The following is a 23,141-nucleotide window of genomic DNA, read 5'->3' as shown; positions in this document are numbered from 1 at the left end:
GATCTCCCGCCAGGCCTCCTCTCTAGGTTTCGACACCAGCCCTTTCTGGTCTTGCCTGTCACCCAATTTAGAAAGCTGACTCAGGGCTTTGTTGGCCTGGCTGAGTTCCAGGAGACCAGCTCAGCTGGCCCACACTGCTACCTGCCCCACCCCCCAAGGAGGGCTTCACCATGTCCAGGTCAGCAGCCCTTTGCCTCAGCCGGGTGGGTGTTAAGCCCAGCAGTGCAGATCTGCCCACCTTTGGGCCAAGTCCCAGCTGAGCCGGGGAAGGGCAAAGAGAGTTTGGGGTGGAAGGGAGGTGTGGCCGGCAAGGACAAGCCACAGGCCAGCAGGGAAGGAAAGGGAGCAGCCTCGGGGACACTAAGAAGAGGTACAATGGGGCTTAGGGACTCAGGGGTGGCAGCTTTAGGAACGCCTGCAGACCTTTCCTCTTTGTTTATGGATGGGGGTGGGCCCGATCCCCACACCTCCTGGTGGCCTGCCCTCCACACTCACTCCCGCTCGCCTACCAGCCTCAGGGTTCGCCTCGATGAGGACAGTGAAGTCGATGACACGGGAGGTGAAGTCAAAGGCTGTCTGCTGGCCGTTGTGGACCACTGAGATGCAGTGGCGGTCCCCATAGCTGGCCCGCGGCATGCCGCCCTGGAAGATGGTGAAGGGCAACCTGGCAGGCACAGAAGAGCAGGGGGTGGGCTGCTGACACCGCCCCAGAAGCCAAGGGCTGAGCCGGCCGTGGGCTGGTCCTGCGACTGGCCTCTGCAGCAGGGCCTGGGATGGGGGCTGGTCTCAGCGTAAGGGCTCACTCAAGGTCCCCAGGAGGGGCTGGGGCGGACCCCCGTCTCTTCCCAACTCAACAGCCCAGGAGAACTTGGGGGCAAGCAGCGGAGCACGCCGGCCGAAGGCTCTGAGTCTCTGCCGCCACTCCCGTTTCAACCAGAGTGCCCCCTGCCCCCCTTTTCTGCTTATACATCAGGTCTCCCTGTATGATTCTGTTTGAAGAAACAGGTCTGCTCCTAAGACAGAGTTTGGAACCTGCTGATCTGAATCATCTCTCCAGGAGGGTGGAAGGGAAAGAATGGGAATGAGTTTTCAGGAATTAGTCAGAGAGAGGTATGAATGGCCCCCCCTCCCTTCCCTGGAGACCCGGATATGAGACCCAAAGGCAGTCACTAGGCACCATCTCCCCCAGGCAGAGGTTTGAGCAGCCTTTCCAGCTCCCCAGGAAAGCTCTAGAAAGGGAACAGGACAGAGCACTGATACCTACCCCTGCTTGGTGGTCAGCCAGAAGATTTTGGTAATAGCTTTGCAAGGAAAAGGGCCTAAAAGAAAAAGAAATACCTTGAACGGTCCTCCCGCTCTCAGAGGTCCGTGGGTCTGCAGCACAGATCCCGCATGCCCACGGAGCAGATCTAGGCTCGGGAGTCTTGCTCTGAGCAGTTCCCACAGAAAGTCACAGTGGGTGTCAGAAAACCCGCTGTGTGGCTTTGGACACAGCCTTCACCCTCTCTGGGCCCCAGGTTTTGCTTCTATGAGTTGGACACCTACACCTGAAAGCAGGAGAGACCGACTGGGGCCAGAGAGGACACCGCCTTGCTCACTGGAAGGCGGTCCCAGGTGGCGGGCAGAGCACTGACCGTAAGGCACACAGCTGCGCAGGGGCTCCGGTTGCAGGGTGTCACTGGACACGGGCCACTGGCAGTAGCTGCCGTCAGAATGGCAGCTGACAATCAGATGCCCGTCCCGCTGCCAGCAGACGTTCTCCAGTTGCTTCACGGTGGGAAAGGAGAGAGAGAGTGCACGAAGGCTGGGATCAGGGGTGCGGTCCCATCGCCTGCACCCCCATGCCTCAGACGGGGACTGGATGTGTTATGTGGGGCCTGGGAGAACCATGTGGCACCGCTACCTGGCTGCTGAGGAAATGACAGAGCACACAGCTGCCCTGTAGGTCCCAGATGACGACAAGGCCCCGGCTGTAGCCGACGAGGATCTGGTTGGGGTCCCGGGGATGTTCCTGCAGAGCCTCCACCATCTCAAATGCCCGCCTGTGGCAGACCTCCTCTGGCAACCTGGGCGAGGGCAGCGCCGTGAGCCCACGTCACCGTCCACCGTTGGGGCATGGCTGAGAGCACGGCACAGCCATGCCCGCCATCCCCCGAAGCAGGGGCACTGAATGTGCCAGCATGGAAAGGCTGCCAGGACACATCATCAAGGGGAGAGAGAAGCAACGCATAGGACAGGGCAGCGATAGAGAAAACCCCCTAAGGACGCAAACGCAGGTGGCACATCTATAAGGAAAAGCAAGGAAGTGATTTCCAGAAAAGTCGATGTGGTGGTTACCTCTGGGGGAGGGAGGGAGCTGTGACAGAGAAGGGCAGGTGGGGGACCCTGGGGGGCTGGCAAAATTTTGTGTTTGCCCAGAGTTGGTTGCACAGACGCTCACTTAACAAGAATCCATTAAACCGTACACTCAAACTTAGTGCATTTCGGTAAGGTGTTGGTGTTTCATAAAAAAAAAGTTTTTAAGACCCACAAAACAAAACTCTCTATGTCAGTTGGCCTGGCCTTGAGCCTTGACCCCCTCCTCCTTTTCTGGGCCTGGAATGCTGATGTGAAGTTTGGAGGTGCTACAGCCAACAGAAGACCATGAGGTGGCAGGCACAGGACCAAGAGCCAATACCGAGGAGGGCGAGTAGGAAACAGAAACAGCCTGGATCCCAAGGGCATTTCTACGCTCAAACCCAAACCAAACCCTCTACATTTAGAACAAAGATTTAGACCAACAGGAGGGGTTCCCAGGGCACCCAGGCTGGGAAAGCCCAGCAGGGGCTCCTCCTCGACTAGACTCCCACGGGCGCGGGTAAGGTGGGCACTGGTACAGCCACACACTGAGGAGCAGGTCCTTCCGCCGTCCTGCCCACAGGCCAGGCGCCCCGGCTGAGCACCAGCCATGCCCGCCACCCTGTAAACAGTCCTGCTCTGACCATGGTCACGCTGCCCTGACTCTACCGTGCCCGGTGCTCAGAGGGACCCAGCCCCAAGCAGGAATCCTCCCAACCCAGCAATGCCCAGCCCTGCTTGACCATCACCCGGGGCCTGACGACTATGAGTGTTACAAGCCTGGTCCAGAGCCCTGAGGAAGGTCGGGCCTGAAGCAGCTCCACAGCCCAGCACCCTGGCCTCCTCCCTGCCCTTCTTCACTGCAGAACACTCCACGGCCATCAACCTGGCTCCTGTGAGCTCCTGCCGGACTCCTCCATCCCCTCCTGTTTTGGGCCCTGGCCCCCCTCCGCACCCAGACCTGATCTGACTCCCTCTCTCCCACGGACACCACCATTAAGGAGCAAAGATTCTGAAACGATCTCAAGAAACCTACAGGTTGTGGCCGCCAGGGATTTGGGGCCATGGAGCCTGCATGCAAACGAACATGTGGCAGAGACTCCAAAACACAAGCATCAGCAGAAGCTGCCCAGCGGATGCAGGGAGGTCTGGGCCCCGTCTGCCCCACTGTGGAGCCCCGGGGCTTTGAAAGAGGTGGTATCAGTGCCAAGAACGCTGGACTGAGAGTTGGTATCACTGCACAATCATTTTGAGCCTTGTTTTCCTTTTAAATGAGGTGACGAGTTACTCCCAAGACCCCTTTTAGTGCTGGGATGCTAACTCTTTTTTGGGGGTGAGATTCTCAATTTGGGGGACAGGTGGAGAGCTGAGAGTCTGTCCTCCCATCCCTACAGACTTCCCAGGAGAGAAATTATAAGCTCCTGAGGCATAACCGGGATGGAACGGAGAAGGCCACTCGAGGGGACAGGTTCCTCAGGGCACGAGGGTCTCCGGGCCCGGGGCTCACCGCTGCAGCACGGCATCTGAGCTGATCGTCTGGTCCTCCAGCGCGCGGAAAGCCGGCAGCTGCACCACGAACACACTGCCGCTCTCGGTGCCCAGGTAGAGCAGCTGGCAGGAGGAATGCGGCAGGACCACGGTGATCTGCGTGGCACTGGGGGCGGCCCTGCAGACGGGAATGATGGCCCGTGAGCTGGCTCTGACCAGGCAGGCGGGACCCACAGATAAGATCCCCCGACTCCCTCAGCGGCCCCAGGGAAGGCCATGCCTGTGGGGGGGGGAAGCAGGCCCGTGAGGTCCTTTGATGGGGTCCAGCGACTCAGGCCCAGACAAACATATTGTTTTTTTTTTTCTGCCAAGACAGGAGACAGATGGCAGAGAGCTGGGGCTAAGAGGCAGAAAAAAATCCCTTGGCGCCTCCCGCGTAGGCTCCGTGTGGGGTTGGGGGGAGGCGGGCCGCAGCCCTGCCAGCTCCTCCCAGGGCGCCCTGGAGTTGGTGCACGGGTCAGGCTGGCTAGGAGAGCAAAAAGACTGAGTTCTTACCCTGGGGGGCCACGCAGCGTGAAACTCTCATCTTCCTGCAGCTCTGACACCCCGCCTTTGACCTTCAGGCTCCACAGGTGCAGGCTGTTGTCGTCCAGCAGGGTGACCAGCTGGCACTAGGCAGGAAATGGGGCAGAAGCGTGCTGTCTCGTTAACCAGGGAGGGACAGCGTTCACCGTGACCTTTACACACTGGGGCGGCCCAGCCTGTGCGGGTCATTTCAAAGAGCCCCAGAACCAAGAGACCCCTGGCTACTGTTAGGGTGGCCGTGAACCGCAGCTGGGGAAAGGCAGGTTTGTCCCGGGTCCTCCCATCAGCACCAAACCCAGGGCCACCAAATGCCTGCCTTTCCATATGTCCTTTCTGGAAGCTGTGAAAGTAAGAAGGGCATGGGGGCAGGGGGGCCTCACCTGGCCAGGCAGGAAGTGGATCTGCACTACCGCGTTGTTCTCACGGTGCAGCCCCATGAACTCCACCCCCGGGGCACCATAGCTGGGAGTAGCAGGCTCAGGAAAAGCTCCAGAAGGCAGGACACCACCCCTGGGCCCACCTACGGCAGCCATGGCCGTGAGCCTTGGCGCTGAGAATCGTAACCAGGCTATGGCCGTGGCCTGGCGATGATTAACCAGCTGAGGGAGGGCTGAGTCGGTGGAAGCTGGGCCTCTGCCCTCCTGTGTACACACGCCCTGCAGCCTAGCGCTGCTGACTTGCACCCCCAGGCTCCCCGCACCTGCCCTGCAGCAGAGGAGGGAGTTACAGCTTTGCTGGAGGAGGTGCCGGCTGGGCTCTCCACGGGTGGTCCCCCACCTCCCAATTCCCCTAGGTCCCACCCTGGCTCACCCTGGGGGCTCAGGTCAGATTCAGGGGTGGGACTCCCAGACTCGTAGCCCAGCCCAGGCCAGAGGACCCAAGCAGCGATTCCCCATCCTGGAACCTGTGGGCTTGCCTCTGAAATGGACCCACTGGACCACGTCCAGCCTCAGGCCAGGGAAGGACTGTCCCCGCCAACCAACTAGGAGTCCTCTCTCGTGTGTGTGTGTGTGTGTGTGTGTGTGTGTGTGTGTGTGTGTGTGTACACGGGGGGTGTGCAGGGTCGGGGGTAGAGGGGGTGTGCAGGGTCGGGGGTAGAATCTGGAAGAGCAGCTGCCTTCGCACAGCTCCTCTAACCCAAGGCCACCCCGTCTCCGGTTTGGACAGAGCCCTGGGCCCAGTCTACTGATCCTTTGGGGGTGGGGCCCATCCCTGGTCTCCACTTACTGCATTCGGGGCTGACTCTTAAGAGGGTATTTGGAATGTCCCGGGAACAAGAGGGGTCATCTGCAACTTGCCTTTCTATGGAGGGTTGGGGGGGGGTCCTTCCTGAATCTCACCAATGCCAGGGCCCCTGGCCCTTCCAGGGCATCCCTGGGTGGGAGCTGGGAGAACGGAAAGGATACAGCTTGACGGCTCCGGAGCGGGTGCCGATGGCCAGGATGCGCAGAGAGGGGCTGTAGCCGAGGGCGCTGGGCTGGTGCGGGAAGCCGTGCTCCACCGTCTGCAACGAGAACCAGGCAGGCATGGGCCTGTAGACTCGTCCCCTCTGCCCCTCCACGGCCGGGGTCAGGGGGTCAGTGCCGGAGGGAGGAGCCGTAGCAGAGAGCCACCCCCAGCAGGAAGAAGGAATTCAGTCTCGTTCAGGTCCCCACCCGGACCCACCTGGGCCCCACCCTCAGTCCATTCCTGACCCGGTCCTTGGCCATATAGCCCTCCCTGGGAGCTCATTCTCCCGGGACACCGTGCTGGCCCCTTGCTCTCCAGGAACTCTGACCTGGTTCCTCCACCACCCGTACTGTGGGCGACCCACCCAGCCCTCCTGCAGGGGTGCGGGGGAAGCTCTGGGGGGCTGGCACAGGGGAGGCACCAGGTGGCTCAGGAAGCCCAGCTGCACCGCAGCTCCAGGCGGGCCCCTGGGGTCCGACGGAACCCACGGCTGCCCTTCCCGACTCTGGGCCACCGGAGGCTCCTCCAGCACTGAACATCTGCTCTGTCTCAAGTGCCTCGTTGCCACTATGAGTTCTCTTCCACCATCTTCCCAGGAAGGAAGCTTCTGGAGTGTTGTTGCAGACACATGCCTTGGCTCAGTTCTTATTATAGAAATAATACACATTGTAGAAAACTTGGAACATATAAAGGAGTTTGAAAAAGAAGACAAAGATCACCCACACTCCCACAACCGGAGTAACCCTTCCTAACAAGGGTATGTATCCGACTGTAAGCATGTACGGGCCTATACTTAAAAACAGACACCTCAGAGAAAGACAAATACTGTATGATATCAATTATATGTGGAATCTAAAAAATACAACAAACTAGTGAATATAACAAAAAAGAAGCAGACCCACAGATATAGCAAACAAACTAGTGATTACCAGTGGGGAAGGGTGTTAAAATTTTTTTTAGATTTTGGGACTTCCCTGGTGGTCCAGTGGTTAAGACTCCACGCTTCCACTGCAGGGGGTGAAGGTTCAATCCCTGAACTAAGATCCTGCACGCAGCGCGGTGTGGCCAAAATAAAATATATATATAACTTTTAAATGTTTTAAATAAAAAATATGAATAAAATAAAATAAAAACATATAGGAAGGATAAAAAAAAAGCCCAGAAACCTCACTGGGACCATGCCACATGGATATACATACAGACACATAGCTCTGTGGTCTGTCTTTCCACCTATAGCCAGCCCAGGCTGTTAAAAGCAGTAAAACGACTTTTTTTATTTTCGTCGTACGGTATGGCTTGCGGGATCTCAGTTCGCCAACCAGGGATTGAACCCGGGCCACAGGCAGTGCCGAGTCCTAACCACTAGACCACCAGGGAACTCCCTAAAACGACTTTTAAACGGCTGAAGAATATTCCTCAGGGGGAGGTGCCCTAACTCACCAGGCCTCTGTTATTGAACATTTACTTTGTTTTTAGAGGTTTTATAATTGCCAGTTGCATCGATGACTATTCTTGGGCTCCTATCTCTGCCTGCAACTCAGTATTTCCTTAGGCAGGTGTCCCAGGGGTGGAATTACAGGTTAAAGAGGTACGGATGTAAGCACTAGAGACTGAGACTGACAAACCATCTTCGGGAAGGTTTTCGGTTGTTTCTTAGTCAGCTAACCCCACTCCAGCCACCCCCCCCAGCACCCCCCTCCAACCCCGCCAGGGGATACTGAACCTGTAGAGCTATAGATTCGAGCAGAACAGAGGATGCCAGCCAGCGACTTCAAAGATTTTTTTTTTTTTTTTTTTTGTAAACCATGGAGACTGCCCTGCAGAAAAAGGGTGCCCCAATGAGGCAGCTCTCCTTAGGCCCAGGGCTCTACTCCGGGCTTCACTCGGCCTCCAAGGGGCAGAAGGAGATAAGTCCTGGTGACAGCTGGAGCGACAGCTTAGCAGACCCAACTGCTTTGCTGCCTGCCTGCCCACCCAGGCCAGTGGCTCGCGGACGGGGGCCCTGTGCTGGGGTTGGCCCAGGGATGAGAGCTCCAAAGAGTGCCTATTCTGGGGACACGTAGGTGTGAGGGCCCCACAGGCTTGGTTCTCTGCCAGGAACACAGTCTGCCCTGCAAATGGCTGTACCTGGAAGGGTCATTTGGGAGGGCAGCAGCACGCCAGCAGGAGCCGTCCCCCGGCCCGGCCCCCCAGGCCCAGGTTCCTGTTCAGCTATGTAAAAAATGCAGAGCCTGGAAAAGCCTTGGGGAGATAGCAGGGTATCTGGAATGTAAACATTTCCCAGGAAAAGGAGGGCAGGGCACGTGACTCGGTGTGTGGGACGAGCTTCCCCAGGAGCCCCCACTAGGCCTCGGCTGGCCCCAGGCTGCTGGGGCCTCGGGAAGTCAGAGGCCCGAGCTCCAGAGAAGGTTCCTGGGATGACAGCATTTCCCCATCATCACCAGCAGCCGCAGCTCAGGATCACAGTGTCTGGAATTTAGAGGACTCTGGGGGAAACACCCAGCAGGAGCCTGGTGGCCAGCAGGGGCCCAGACCCTGATGCCCAGTATAACAACCACAAGCCGTGTGTAGATCCTGAGCCCTTGCAATGTGGCTAGTGCCACAAAGGAACTGAACTTTTAATTTTATTTAATTTCCATTAACTAAATTCAAGGATGGACCCTTAACTCAGTAATTAGAAAACTTCCCAGGTATGTTCTTGGGTTCCAAAGGAACAGGGGCTGGAGTCAGGCAGACCAAAGCTTTGAATCTCCTTTTTCAACTGTAAATCTTCCAAACTCTAAATATAGATCACTTATTCCTAAAGAAAATTTAATGGCCAAATTGAGATGTGCTGTTGACTAGATGTTGAAACAATAATATTTTGGATATATTGGATTAAACAGAATATGTTATCAAAATAATGTTACTTGTTTAAAAAATTTTATAATGCGCTTCTAGAACATTTAAAATTACATATGTCTCATATTATATTCCTATGGGACCAAGGTGCTACCCTAGACGTTTTTACCTCGGGCATCAGCAGGAAAGTCAAGCCAAAGAGAAAACAGTCTGCAGCTTTTTGTCAGGTGCTCAGGCCACACACGTTATCCTATCAACTCACTGGCAGGAAGTTCTCCTAACATCTCACCTGAGTCACACCTGCTGCGGATCAGTTCTTTTCCCTAGCCCAGAGGGAGACAAAGGTCAGGCCCATCGTTCAGTCACTCATACTCATTCCTCATTTCTTCAGGGTCCTGAGGACACTGTGCCACCCCTCACTCCCGAACCACCTTCTTTTCCATAGGCTGGTTTAGAAAGAACAGGAACTGAGTCAGGCCCATGAAACTTAGAATCCCCAACACCACTTAAAAGGTGACCGGACTTGGACGAGCTGCTTTGCCTCTTTTCGCACGTGGTGACCGCGGTGGTGCTAATGGCTGCGCTGAGTGGGGGCGGGGCTGTCCTTGGCTCCAACAAGATGAGCCTCAGGACGACCACCTGACCACCTGACCACCTGACCGCGGCCTCACAGCGCACACAAGCCTTGCCTTCCTTCAAAGGTTCTCCCTCATTCCCTCGTATCCCTCAGGGCATCTTCTCCAAGTTGACCAAGCCTCCCTCAAAAACAGAATAAGGGGTGGGAACTTCATGGTGACCCTGACTGGCTGGGGCCAAGAGGATGGATTCAAATGTAGACAGTGTGGTGACAGGGGATTCCCCAGGTCCCAGAGGGGAAGCGACTCTGCTTCAACATGCAAATGAGACCCACAATCCCTGAATGAGGCAACATGATATGATGAGGTAAAGCGAGTCATGAGCTCAGGGAACTGGCCGAGCAAGGAGGCGTGGGGACCCCAGGCTAGTTACGAGAGGCCCAGGGGGTCTTGCTGGGAATGAGGAAGGGAGTGATTTGGATGTGGGGAGAGAACAGAGGTCAGTTAATTGAGGGGAACAGGGAGGAGCTGGACACCCAGGGCCCGAGAAGCCTGGGGAAGCAGGAAGTTTCCACGAGGCCCCTCTGCCTGTGCTCCGGCTGCCTCCCAAGGTGGGGTGCCCTTCCCATCCCCTGGTTCCCCCTCCCTCCGACTCCTAACAGCCTTTTAAGACGTGGTTCCCCCCACTGCAGCCGCAGGTCCACGTGGACAGGGACCCCTCCAGGCTGGTTTAGGGTTTAGGTACAGTTCCAGGACCCCAGAGCATAGAAGGTATCTGACCTCCCTTAAAGAAAGCAGCCCCTGGGGCACAGGAGGCGCTCAGCCCCAGGGGTCTCCTGCTGTGGACTTCCAAGGCACACAACGACCCCGATCAGCCCTCCGCCCAGGACAGCGGGCCCGGGTTCCAGGGCCGGCCCTCCAGCCAGAGACCCCAGCTGTCTCCAGCTCAGGTTCAAGCTAGGAGGCTGACCAAAGTGGGGTGTCCTCCCCTACCTCCTGAGCTCAGCATCCAGCCTACGTGGCACTGCCCCCACCCTGCTACCTGGCTCAGGTGACCTCTGCCAAGGGAAGAGAGAACAATGAACTCTTTTGACAGAGAGTTGGGAAAGGAGAGATTTCTAGGAGCCGCCAAACTGCAACATTAGCCTGGTGTGGGAGAGAAAGCCCATCTGTCTCACGCCGGCTCCAGGACCCCATTTCAGGTTCCCGGAAGGGAGAGAGCAAAGGTGGTTTGTCTGAGAGCGAGGGGGCCCTTCGTCCTGCCCCCAGCAAGGGGGGACCCTGTCCAAGATCGAGGGCTGAGGAGTCCCTAGCACTTGCTGGGGGGCAGGAAGGAAGGCTGCCCAGGGGCACGGGGTGGGAGGGTGTGCAGGGGGTGGGCTGGGGGACAGGGAGGCACTGCCCCGTACTGGGTGTGGCCAGCCCAGATTCCTGGCGGTGGCAGCAACCTGGCCCTCCCTGTGCGGCTGTCACCTGACACCAGGGGCCCAGCCATGCAAAAGCCAAGACCAAACCGCCTGGCCCTGGACGGGGCAGCTGGTCAGGAACACACTGTTTGTTCAGGGCCTAGGGTGGGGGAGGGTGGCCCAGGCAGGAAGGGCGGCCAGCGGGTTTCACCAGGGGAGGCAGGGCCTCGAGGGTATTTTCAAGGAAGGGGTTTTAATTTAACATGAGCTTACATCCCCTTGTCCCCTCGGAGTCACTTCCTCCCTCCTGAAGGGCCCAGTGGGTCCCGCAGTCCCCTCATTTGGTCCTCAGTGGCCCTGCTGGCACTGCCAGCTGACCTCTCTGTCTTCCCAACAGGCCTGAGGACCCGGCACCCGGCACAGGTGAAGAGACAGAAGGCCGCACCCTGAGGCCACACGGCTGTGGGCAGATGGAACCGGCAGCCGCATCCCCAGCCAGTGCCCCCTCCAGGTAACTCAGGCTGTGCGAGCCTGGAGGCCTCAGTTTCCTCACCTGCAGAGTGGGAACAGCGCCCACCTGTGAGTCGTCAGGAGGCTGAGGCAGACCCTGTAGGGCATCAGCTGTGTGTGGGCGCCATTCAAAGCAATTTAACTCACTCAGCCCACCAATCTGGGTGTAGGGGTGATTATAACGCCCACTTTACAGATGAGGAAACCGAGGAGCAGAGAGGTTAAGTAACGTTTCTGCAGTCACTCATTGAGGAAGCAGCACAGCTGGCATCTAGACCCAGGCCGCCTGGCTTCAGAGTCCCCGCCCCAACCACTGCACCACCTGGCCCCTTTGCTGCTTGGCATGGAGCCCTTGGTGAACCGGAGCTGCCCCTCGGACAATCAGTCGCCAGCAGGGGGTTCAGAGCATCTGTCCACAGACACAGCTCCTTCCCAGGTACCGAAGCCGAAGAAACAGGACATGCCGCTCTCGGCCGCCGGGGGCCATGTCCCTGCTCTCTCTGAGGCACCTCGCTTGGTGTGGGTGTCAAGGAGTTTGGCCAGAAGGTACTGGAGGGAGAGGCCCAGCCGGTGTCTGAAAGCCTCTTGGACTGGCCTATGATGGCGCCACCGTCCCACCTCCCAGCTCACTGCCCTGCAGACCGGCGCTTCCGGGATGGACACTGCCTGCTTCCCCAGACGTGAGGCTCAGAGCTCCAGCTCTGTGTATCCCACTGTCTGCTGGGACCCACCCTCACCCGAGGGTGCCAAGATTCTCCAAACTGAACCTCGAGCCAGATAACATTCACAGAGCTGTGCTGATACTGGAACCACCAGCCACTTAGGCCCTTCAACTCATACATTAACTCGTTTAATCCGCACACCCACACTGTGGGGTGGCTTCTGTTACCCTCTCCACTTAGAGATGAGTAACTTGTCCAAGGTCACCCAGCTGGTGAACCCAGGCAGTCAGGTGCCGAGGCTGGCGCCACTCACCCCTGGGCAAGAAGACTGCCTCTCGATAAGTGGACGATCACCACTGCTGCTGTTCTGTCCAAATCGAACGTATCTCTTTCCTCAACCCTGCTCCTCGCCCCCCCTGGGCTCCCCAACCCAGTGGGCGGCACCACTGCCCAGCCAGGATGCAGGACACCCACCTCCCTTCCCTCCTACACTCCGTCTATCACCAGGTCTCATGAACCTCTCGCCCTAAACAGCTCTCAACCAGGGGCTATTTTACTGGCCAGGGGACACTGGGCAGTGCCTGGAACATTTTCGGTTGTCACGTCTTGGGGAGGCAGGGCCAGGGATGCTGCTAAACAGCCCCACAACCCAGTGGGCCCCAAAGGTCAACGGTCAAGCCCTGCGCCCCACCCCCACTGCTGGGCCCCAGTCAGTCAATGCAACGTCTCCTAAGTGCTCTGAGCTTACCTGCTGACTGAAAGGTAGGGGGGAAAAAAAAAAAAAAAAAAAAAGGTCTCTGCTCAAAACTCACCAGGTTCCGGAGTGTCAGACCCAGATTCCCAGGTTCCAGCCTCCCTTGACCCTACAGCTGACCTCACAGCCAGGGGGCCGGGGCAGGGCTGGCGTGGGTAGGACCACCCAGGCTCCCAAACCTTCCAGGATCTGGACTCACCCTCCAAGCCCAACCCTTCGGGCTCCACCATTCACCCAGAACCTAGATGAGATAAGTCTAAGCCCCTCCCCTCACCAACACCCCCCCCCCCAAGACGTTCCCCTCCCAGGAAGTGGAATTTTAGACCGTCAGCCCCCTTCCTTCCACCAGACTATAAATGTCCTGGAGGGCAAAGGTCTTGTCTGAGATTCCCAAAGCCCCAGTGCTGGGCTGTGCAGGTACTCAATGCATGCTTCTTGGAAGTGAATGGGAGGAAGAAGGAATTCCAGGAGCCTCCCCTCCCCCTCCCCAGCCAGGCCTGGGGGTGGGGCAGTCCAGTTTGGGGGCACGGGGCGGGGGGTGGGGTGGGGGGGGAATGATTCTTCTGCCCCAGCCCCACCCCAGCCCCACCCTGATGCTGCACAGTTGGAACTTGGGGCGGGGGTTCATCCCTCTTCACTGAGCCTGTCTATCCGGTTTCCACTGGAATTGGCCACCTTTTTGGGGTGTGAGATCCCAGCATCATCAGAGGCAACGGAAGGCGACAGGGGTCACCCAGCCGCCGTGGCGGATGCTGAGGTTCTGAGACCCACACCCAACACCCATGGGCTGCTCCCTTGGAAGTGAGAATGGCAGGCCGCCGGGGCCCAGAGGTGCCCCATTCATAACATATGCACACCCACATCCCAAGGTCCAAAAGCCGTACCCACAGCTTCCTTCCCCCAGTGGGAGGAGGTATTCACATAGGGAAGCCCTGATCCCAGACGCAGCAGCCTCACAGCCTCAGGTCAAGAAAATCAGAGGAAACCGGCAGAGCAGGTTGGGACCCTGACTCGCCTCGAACAAGCCCCGAGAGCTCTCTCTCCCTGGGAGGCAGGCAGCCCCTGAAAACAGCACCTGACACTCCTGGACCACTGTGCCTAGCACTTCAATGATCTAATTCCGTGCAATCCTCATAGCAAGCCTGTGCAGTGGGTGATGGGCACAGGGTCATCCAACTTCTAAGTGGCTAGGCTGGATTTGAAGCCCACCCGTCAGCATGTCCTGGAGGGGTCCTGGGACCCCTGAGGGGAAGAGCATCTCGCTGCTCCCCTTCCTGCAGCCCACCTTCCAGGGTGGAGGGAAGCTCAGGCATGGAGGCCAAGGGCCTAGATCAAAGCAGAGGTGAGAGGAGCTAATGACCCCGAACCGGCTGCAGATTGCTAGGTGGCCTCGGAGCTCATAAGCCACCCTGTGTTCCTTCCCCTTTACAGGCCAGCCCCCAGGGAAGCCCCATGATCGTGGGTAAGAGGACACCCGCTTGGGGGGCCTTAGGAGCAGGTGTGGAGTTGGGGTGGTCAAATGCCAACCCCGGCACCTTCTCCCAGGTGCCTCTCCCCACTCACCCAGGCCTAGAGCCGGCCAGAAGGAATCCTGTGTTCTGCCTGCAGGGAAAGCTGTGTTTTCCTTTGGGGGTAATTTGAGGAGGGAGGGAACGGCCATGGCCTGGGCCCCAGGGCTCCAAGGAAACTACCATCACGGGAACATTGTTATACTTTGCAGGGTTCAAAGCACTTTCACCTTTCCCGGCCCTAGGCCTCCTCCATAACCCCGTGAGGAGGGAGGCAGGACAGGTTGTTTTATCCCCATTTTACAGGTGGGGAAACCTAGGCTGGAAGAGGCGGGGTGACCTGCAGAGGTCACACAGCCAGCGAGAGACACGGGACAAGGAGAGCTGACTCCTGGGCACCCTGTCACCCTTTCCCAGGAAAGCCTCTAACCAGACCCCATTTCCAAAATCCAATTCCCAGGAGGCATAGCAGGCAGTGCCAAGTAAGTACCTTAGTCCAGGTAAAAGCGACCCCAGCGCCAGCCCCAGCCTGTGGGGAGGGTGATATCTTTTGTTTGTTTGTTGGGCCACGCAGCGCAGCTCGCGGAATGTTAGTTCTCCAACCAGGGATCGAACCCGCGCCCTCGGCAGTGAGAGCGTGGTGTCCTAACCACTGGACTGCCATGGGATTCCCTGGGAGCGTGACAGCTACGTGCCTGCCATAAACGCGCGGCTGGCCCTCCACTCCCCTTACCTTGTTAAACTGGAAGAGGTCCCGCTTGAGCCTCTCCCTCGCAGGGTCATGTCCCGGCCTCAGGAACCTCCTCATCTTGCTGCGCACGGGCCCCCTGGGGAAAGGGGGGCAGCTGCTGAGCACCGGGGAAAGGAGGCCCGGCGCCCCAGAGCCCGACCCGGCGCCCAGCTTAGGCAGCCTCTCCCCAAGCACGGCAGGCGGCCGCCCCCGGGCCGGGCCAGCTTCACCCTCGGCTTCCCCACGCCTCACGCCCCATCCGTGGAGCGCGGTTCCCCGACAGGAAACCGGAGGGAGCTCTGGACCTGGAGGCCGGAGCTGGTTAATGCTCTGACGCTTGCTCCCGGCCACCTGTGGCCTAATAAAGCCAACAGGAGAAGCTGGGGGAGGAAGCCATTTAGCCCAGCTTTATGGGAACAAGGAGGGCCAGAGGCCCTGAGGTTTTAAAGCTTAATTGTTAACCTGTTTTCTGAAAAACCATAAAACTCTGGCTAAACAGAAAGGGAAACTTCACAAGCCTCTGTCTCCAGAGCCGGCTGGAAGGTGGGAATGCAAAGGCTGTCCACCTGGGCTCCCAGATCAGAACCCCCGATGGGGGAGGGGAAATGCCCCCACAACTCCAGGCCAGGGCCCAGCAGAACTCCCTCGGGGGGGTCAGCACACCTGGGCAGGTTCTTCCTTCTAACTTCAGGGAAGGCTCTCCAGCGACTCTGGGCTTAGGCTGCTCCCACCCGCCACAGCCGTCCGGAACCCGAGTGAGTGAGGTGCAGAGCACACAGTCGGGGGGTGCTGGCCCATCCCACCCCACAGCCGGGGCCCACGGTGGAGCTGGGTCCACCCCCACGGCTGCTGGGGGTCTCTCTCTGGAAGCCCAGGCTTCCAGGCTGCCCCACCTCCCACCCTCAGCTCTCGCTCTCCAGTTCCAGCTCCCCTGGGCTCTGATGGGGTGGGTGTGCTCGGAAAGGCTCCCTTTCCCATGGGCCCAGTGGAGACTAATCAGGAGAAGAAATCTGCTCCCAATAAAGAAACCAGCTCAAGGCCCCAAAACTGTCCTCCCACCATAGAATGCATTCCCAATCCAAGGGGAACTATTTCTGGCTCATCCTTGGGGGAAGGGGGTGGGATCACATGTGCTCCAGCTTCCGGCTTCCAGGAGCACAACCTCCCACTGACCACAGGACACCAAGGCCCGTCCTCGGAAACACAGGGGCTCAGGCCCACCCTGGAAATGGCTCCATTCACGCCTGACACTATAAGGGAAGGAGGCAGAGCCAGTCCCTGCCCTGGAGGAGCTTACTCTGGGGTAGGGGCAGGTAAAGACAGGACAGTGCACAGTGCCGAGTGCCCTCACGGGGAGGCACAGGGGCACCCGGCCCAGCCTGGGAGGCAGGGGAGTGTCCTACGGGAGAAGAAGGTAGTTAAGCTGAGACCGGAAGGATGCCCTGAAGTTTCTGGCTTCTTGAAAGGTGACAAAAATTCACCATCAGGCCAAGACTTTGCATATGAATGGACCCTGGCAGGCACACGCGTGGCAGAGTTGGAGGGACTTTCTGGCAGAGACGCACATCCCAGGGCAATCCAAACATCTCCAGCTGGGAACAGGCGGAGACCAGCCCTCAGAGCGCCTCACCTTCTGGGGACACCAAAAAGGCCACCACTTGTGAGAGGGGTGGAGAGCAGAGGTCTGTGCCTTCACATTTTGGGGAGCCAGAGCAGAACGGAGAGCCCCACTTCTCCAAGGAACAGCAGGTGGGCGGGAAACTCCCAGGTGCTCACTTGACCCGAGGGCCCGCAGGGGGTTCAGGGAACAAACACGGGAAAGTCCCGGAGGCTCCTGGGCCTGGGAGTGAAAACAGACTTGGGGCCTGCAGCGACCTCGTCCTCCTGGACAAACAGCTGGGCTGGTGGCCTCGCATTCCAGCCATGGGGGAGGGTAGCGCCAGCTCATCAATCTGCCACCCCGGGCTCCTGGCGATGCCCCCTCTCCCTCTCTCGGCCCAGGTCACTGGGTCAGAAGCCAGAGGAAGCTGGGAGGGACGCCCTGGAGGAGGAAACGGGCCTGCAGACTCCAGGGAGAGGCCACCCTGGGCTCTGCCCCGGGGACCCTCTCAGGCTGCAGGGTGGGGACAAGAGGGCACAGGGCCATCTGTGCCAAGGACCCACACAGGCTCAAGGGTGACACCGCACAGTCCCAGGGGCAGACGTGCAGGTAGGAGGGAGGGAGACAGGATGCGGAGCTGGGTGGGAGAAAGCCCCACTCGGGGAGGGCGGGCGGGCACTCCATCCACCCGCTGCCCCTTGGAGCCCCTGCTGCCTACCAGGCACTGGACCAAACCTTTGTGCGTTAGAACAAGGTGCACCTAAACCTCATCCTGGATGTTCGTTCTCCTTCCAGAAGCCTCCCTGGAAGGTGAGTGGAATATCCCTACTTGGCAGACATGGAAAGAAGACCACAGAGGCCGGGCAACTCATCCAAGTCACTAAGAAGGTACCAACAGAACCCAGATTTGACCCCAGGTGTGGCAAATTCCCCAATCTTAGGGCTCTGGGAGGCAGCAAAGGATGCACCGACAGGACAGAGGATGCCTAGTTACAGCCGTGCAGTTCAAAGGCGCAGACACATGCAGACACACACACTCCCACATGCCTTCAGCTCAGAGCCAAGCAAGCAGTGTGGGTCCTGGCCTCTGGTGAGGTCTGGCTGGGCAGGGCCGGGGGGCCTTGCCTGGACCTGCCACTCATTCCAGCCGGGGGCTGGAACACCACTGGCCTGGGGTGTCGGAGCCAGGACCTTCAGCGTAGCTCCCAGTACAGAAAAACTGCCCACGTCAAGGCATAAAAAAGTGCCATCCCTTCTTGAAGGCGGACAGGTCTGGGACCGGCTGGACTTACCTCCAAGCAAACCCTCAGCTCCACTCACCCCAGGCAAGAGGTTCTCTGCGGAGAAGCTTCAGGAACCTGGGCCTGGAGCTTCCTGATGTGGAACAGATCCTACCTACTCAACCCACTCCTGAGGGGGGCAGGGAGACGTAAGGGAAAGAGGCCAGGGCTTGGGACCCACAGCCAGGGCTCAAGCACCACAGCTCGGCTCCTCCAAGCTGGGTGGCAGCCCCCCGAGGTCCAGAGAGCTTGTCTGCTGTGAACAGTGGGAGCAATGCCAAAAGCCAGAGCCTGGCACGGAGCAAACACTGTCTGAGGACTGGGCATACAACCGTGACAGACAAACAAGATCCTCTAGTTCACCAAGCTTACATCCTTGCAGGGGAGCGCATGACTAAGAGGTACACAAATCAGTCAGCGGAATGGTTTCAGAGAAAGCTCAGAGCCTACAAGGAAATAAGGGAAGATGCTCAGATGCAGTGACCAGGCTTTGGTGGTCGGAAGGACTCAGTGAACCTTCCCGGGTCTGGGTCCGCGCATTTGCCGTTCCTTCTGCCTGGGGCTCTTTTCCTCCAAATACTCACGAGCCTCCCTCCCTCGCCTCCACGCCAACGTGTGTGCACGCTGAATGAATGAACAGAGGTGATAACACCTCCACCCAGTCCTGAATGGTAGGAAGTGGTCAGCCACGGGAGGACTCGGGGCAGGGCGTGTCAGGCAGCTGGAGCAGGCTTCCGTGTGCCACGAGGGGCTGGGCGCAGGCAGCAAGGAGGCATGACAGGGGTCGGAAGGGGGGCCTGGTGGGCCACAACAAAGAGCTTCAGTTTGACCCTACTGGGAAGCCCCTGACAGTCCTGGGCAGGGGCCTGATGTGGTCCGCCCTCCCCTCCCCGACCCCATGTCCCCCTCTGCTTGGCCCTGTGTCCATCTCCTCAGCCCCCACACCAGCCCCATTCACTGTGGTCTCCGTGCTTTTGTCTCCACGTTTCTCTCTGAAATAATCTTGCCCCTCAAGCAGCATACAAAAAATCACCTTCCCAAAATCGTCTCCCCCTGAACCCATCTGGACCACGCTCACCGTGCTCCCTCGGCGCTTGACTGTGCCTTATGCTAAAATGATGCCTAAAACCACTGTGGACTCGGGCACTCGTCTAGCTCTGTGGATGGTCTCCCCCACCTTGTCGTGCTGGTCACTAAGCTGCTAGGAAAAATCAGAAGCAACCTAAGCGGCCAACAACAGGGGGCAGGTGAAGGGTGCTCAGCCCGACGATGGAAAGTGTACAGTCATGAAAAGGGCAGGAGACAATGGCCATGGAAACATATGTCCAATGTATCCAAGAGTCAGATAGAATCTATAAAAAATATTCACATAAGTCGACAACACAGCGGAAGGGTTATGGGATTACTGGTGATGCTTTTTCTTCTTTCTGTTTATCTGCCTCCCAGGCAGGGGAAATAAGAGGATCACACGGGAGGGGCCCAGGTGGTGGTCAGGTGTGAGGGCGGCCCTGCGCTCACAGTTGGCACTCAGTCCTGTTGGGGGATCGCTCCTGCCACCGACCACCTCCCTGCCCCGCCCACAGCTATGGACACCAAATGGGCACAGAGGCAGGGAGTAGACAGGTGGGTGGAACCAGCTGTGTGACCTCAGGCTTCAGGGGCCCCAGGGTCCGGGGCGAAAGGATGTTACTACTTTACAGGCTGTGACCGGTGGGGCGGCTGTGAGCTTCAACAGGAAGGCCTGGGAGGGGCTGGCAAGCTCTCAGGTGCTGTTTGCTTCAATGCCGCTTCTACCGCGAGGGATGTGGGGGAAGAGAGTTCAGGGGCCCCCCAGGCTGAGGAGCCCCCCAAGTCTGACGCCAAGAAGGGTTTGAGGCAAAGACTGGGGAAGGAAGGAGCTCCAAGGGTCCTGGCTTCCTGCGCTGGGGGTGCCACCTGGCTAGAGCACAACCCGTGGCAGGGGGGCTTCCTGAGAAGAAACACCTTCTCCATCCCCTGAACTTCTAAAGATTGCCCAACCTCGGCCTCCATTCCTGTCCACTGCGCCCTCTGTCCGTGTCCAGACCTACCTCTGAGCCCCCCTCCCTGCTCTGCCAGGCTCTCTGGTCCCTCGGGGGCAGGCGCTTAGGGTACAAGGTTGGCCGGGCCATGAGGTTTCTGACCTGTGGCTGATTCGTACTCATTCTCCCCACAGGTCTGTGCCGCATGCGTGGAGCTGGCCTGAAGAGTCCCCTGCGGGCAGCTGACCTGGTGATTCCCTTCCCTCTCACTGCTCTAATCATCCAACACTGTTGCCCACCAGCGAAACATACCAGGGCCTAGAATTGGTCTCCCCACACCCTGATGCCCACCCTGGAAAAAAACAGGAGAGCTGCGTACCTGGCAACAGGCTAGCAAATTCACACCCTGTCTTCCCTTCCCATCCTCTGCTCAGACCCTGCGGCAGGGATGCACATAGACCCTGCCCCCACCCCTGCATCTCAGGAGCTCAGGGCAGAGACCAGTGGAGGCAGAGAAGAAATAAATGCAGGCGAGTGGGCTTGTCTCGGCTCCCCGCTCTAAGCAGCAGGTCTGATGGTGGCACAGGGAGGAAGAAGGGGGTCCCCAGAGCAGACGGCTCGTCCCACGCTGGCACTGTTTGGGGTGCCTGGGCTAACCTATCCCCAGGAGACCAAGGCTTGGCCAAGCTGCGTCAGCCTGTCCTGGAGGTGTGTGATGGGCCAGCCCCCTAGAAGGTCCCTCCGCAGCCTGGGCATTTCCACTGAGCTGCTAAGAGAGGCTACCTCCGGAAGCAGGACTCTGGACATCTCAGGCCCACGGGAGAGAAGGCTCTTGGAGCCACAGTAGCACCTGCTCGTGTTCACGATCTCCGGGAGCACGCACGGCACGAGGTGCAGTCCCAGGCTCCCCTCCGCTCACGCTTCTCACAGCCGGCTGCTGCTAAGCTGCCCTCCCTCCCCCGACATCCTGCGTGTGGCTTTGGCCTCCGTCTGCCGGGTGTGAGTACGCCCCTGCACCTCCCACGGCGGGGAGTGGTAAGAGAGGGCTGTAAGCAGCTGGGGCAGCTGCTGACCCTTGGGCACCTGTCCGTCCCAACTCAGATGCCCACGGCTGCTTTGCCAGCGCCTGAGTTATCCTGGGAAACCCAATCTCCCAGAGGCACCGGGCAGCCCCTGGCCAGCAGCTTAGCAACCAAACCTGGGCAGAAAGGGCACCTCTGTGGAGGTGGCACTAGAACACAGAGAGAGAGGGGGTGGGAACCACAGAATTGTTGTCGCTGCTGTTGTTAGGTAATAAAAGGGATTGAGAGGGACTGTGGTCAGATGCCACTTGAAGCACTTTACAAGCATCGTCTCATGTAATTCTTACAATTACTTACGAAATAGCCAATTCTGAGAGCTACGGAGCCCGGGCAGTAAGAGTCCAAGTCCCAGTCTGAAAGCCAACCAGGCTGCAGACCGTCCGCTCAGTTCAAGCCTCCCTCCCAGGACAAAGGGGCTCGCCAACAGCAGGCTGGATGGGACCACCGGGGGTCAGCAGCCAGAGCCTGACCTGGCCCTCCACCCCCCACTGTCCATCCCTCGGAGCCACAGGCCAGTCCCACAACCCTGGGAGGGCCCTCCTGCCACCCCCAGGCTCTTCCTGCAGGGTGGAGCGGGAAGTCGAAATGCATGCGTCCTCCCCACATCCCCATCCTGGGGGCCTCAGTCCCCTTCTGCAATCCAGCACCAGCCTCTTTCCAGGGAAGTGACAGATTGGATGTGGTCAAGCACAAGGAAAAGCAAAGCAGTTGTGGGGAGAACACTGACGACTTGCCCGGGGTGGGCGTGGGTGGGGGTGGGTAGGCTGCCTGTCTCATCCCATCAAGCTCCATCCCACGGCCTCCGACTTGCCTCAAAACTTGAACGGCTGACCCAAGCAGCTTCCAGGCTACGTCATCTCCAGGAGGGAGGGACCGGGCCCCGCCTGACCTGTCCATGGTTGTATCTCCAGTGCTTAGTGCCCTCACACCTGAGAGGCACCCACAATTTATTTAAAGAACTCCCTCACCTCCTGCGAGTCTGTGCTCAAATGTGACCTTTTTGATGAGGCCCATCCTGACCACTGTTTAAAGTTGCAACCTGCCCCCCTCCCGAGGGGTCTTGATCCCCGGCTTTAGTTCTTACTCTATAGCTCGTATTGCCTTTTAACAGATTATTTATTACCTACACTCATTTCCGGTCACTCACGCTTCCCATTCTTTAGAATTTGAGTCCTGTGATGGCAGAGACCTTTGCTTGGTGCAAGGATTATGCCTGGTGTCTAAACCACACCGCACATACAGAGGCACCAATAAATACCTGTTGAATAAATGAACAGCTGGGACTGAACGGGGATCAGTTAGGCGAAGGTGTTCTCCAGTCAGGAGCACTGGCCCTAAAGAGCACTGGGCCGGGGCCCCACGGGGTCCTCAGGGAACTTCCCCGTCCTGTTCTCAAGTCTCTGACCAAGGCCAGGGCCATGTGTCTATCACGCCTGACATCCTGCTTGGGGATACCCTTACAGGTCCTGCCTCAGCCCCAGGCTCCAGGACACCCAGCTCCTTGGCAAGTAGATCCAACAATAACATTATTTACTAGAATCAAACAGTCCTGTGCCCAGTGCCTCTCATCAAACCCTGGGAACACCGAGTCCGGTGTCTCGAGAAAAGTCTCCCGTCTCTGCTGAATTCCTGAAGGGTAGAGTCAGGTACCTAGAAGCTTCCCTGTCCCCACGCCCAGAGGAGCCTCTCCTAGTTCAAGAATTCATTGTGGTTCCTGGGAAGGGGAAGGAGTGGAGTGACTCTTCAAAGGACCAATTTCCTCTGAGAGGCAGGGCGGGGAGGGAAGGCCACCCCCAAGGGAGCTGGGCAAGCCCCACGGTGACAGGGCACAGGGAGAGGAGGCTTTCCCGGGGAACCCTAGGGAGCCAGGGCTGGAGAAGAGCGAACAGTACTGGTGGCCCTACTGGGGGACGCCCATCTTCCGTCCCATACCCCTACTTCTCCCTGAAAACTACTCCTGGGCAGGGGAAAACAAAGTTGCCAAACAGACCTGGCATGCCTCAGGAGACCCAGGAGGAGCCCTGATATGATATCGCCTGATGAGATAAGAAGGCCTCTCCGAGCTGAGTACTCAGGATAAGTGAGTCCAGGCAGCCAACCCAGGAGCAAGGGCCATTGGCTTCTCGGGCCTCCACCCGGGCCCCCGATTCAGGTGTCTCAAAAGCTGCCTCTGACACGTCAGGAAGGACCCTTCAGGGAACACCACATTGCCCCTGGAGACTCTTGCCAGGGATGCTCAATGTCTCCAATGCGGTAGATAGGGGGTCACAGACTGACAGCAGAGGAGCCAAACTTTCCAGCTCCGTGTAACATTTTCTCTAGGGGAGGGAGGGT

General features: G+C 58.4%; 1 protein-coding gene across 6 annotated transcripts in view; it reads right to left on the bottom strand.

The window, feature by feature from the left end:
* Positions 1 to 23,141, bottom strand: part of LLGL2 (LLGL scribble cell polarity complex component 2) — a 32,627-nt gene that overhangs the window by 6,645 nt on the left and 2,841 nt on the right. For 4 of the 6 annotated variants that reach the window (XR_009499352.1, XM_059906511.1, XM_059906510.1 and 1 more), the window contains 9 exons: positions 14,849 to 14,942; positions 5,817 to 5,914; positions 4,791 to 4,872; positions 4,381 to 4,496; positions 3,845 to 4,003; positions 1,904 to 2,066; positions 1,635 to 1,767; positions 1,265 to 1,319; positions 510 to 664 (listed from right to left, as the gene is read on the bottom strand). Coding sequence is in view for 5 of the 6 variants with exons in the window: in XM_059906511.1 (XP_059762494.1) it covers positions 510 to 664; positions 1,265 to 1,319; positions 1,635 to 1,767; positions 1,904 to 2,066; positions 3,845 to 4,003; positions 4,381 to 4,496; positions 4,791 to 4,872; positions 5,817 to 5,914; positions 14,849 to 14,923 (1,036 nt within the window). In the remaining variant the exon portion in view is untranslated. Of the gene's footprint in view, positions 1 to 509; positions 665 to 1,264; positions 1,320 to 1,634; positions 1,768 to 1,903; positions 2,067 to 3,844; positions 4,004 to 4,380; positions 4,497 to 4,790; positions 4,873 to 5,816; positions 5,915 to 14,848; positions 15,173 to 23,141 lie in introns of those variants that run through there. The other 2 variants (XM_059906512.1, XM_059906514.1) reach the window with 2 other exon arrangements.

Source organism: Balaenoptera ricei, chromosome 20, assembly GCF_028023285.1.
Source record: "Balaenoptera ricei isolate mBalRic1 chromosome 20, mBalRic1.hap2, whole genome shotgun sequence".
Classification (NCBI taxonomy): Eukaryota; Metazoa; Chordata; class Mammalia; order Artiodactyla; family Balaenopteridae; genus Balaenoptera; species Balaenoptera ricei.
This window is presented reverse-complemented; position numbering and strand designations above follow the sequence as displayed.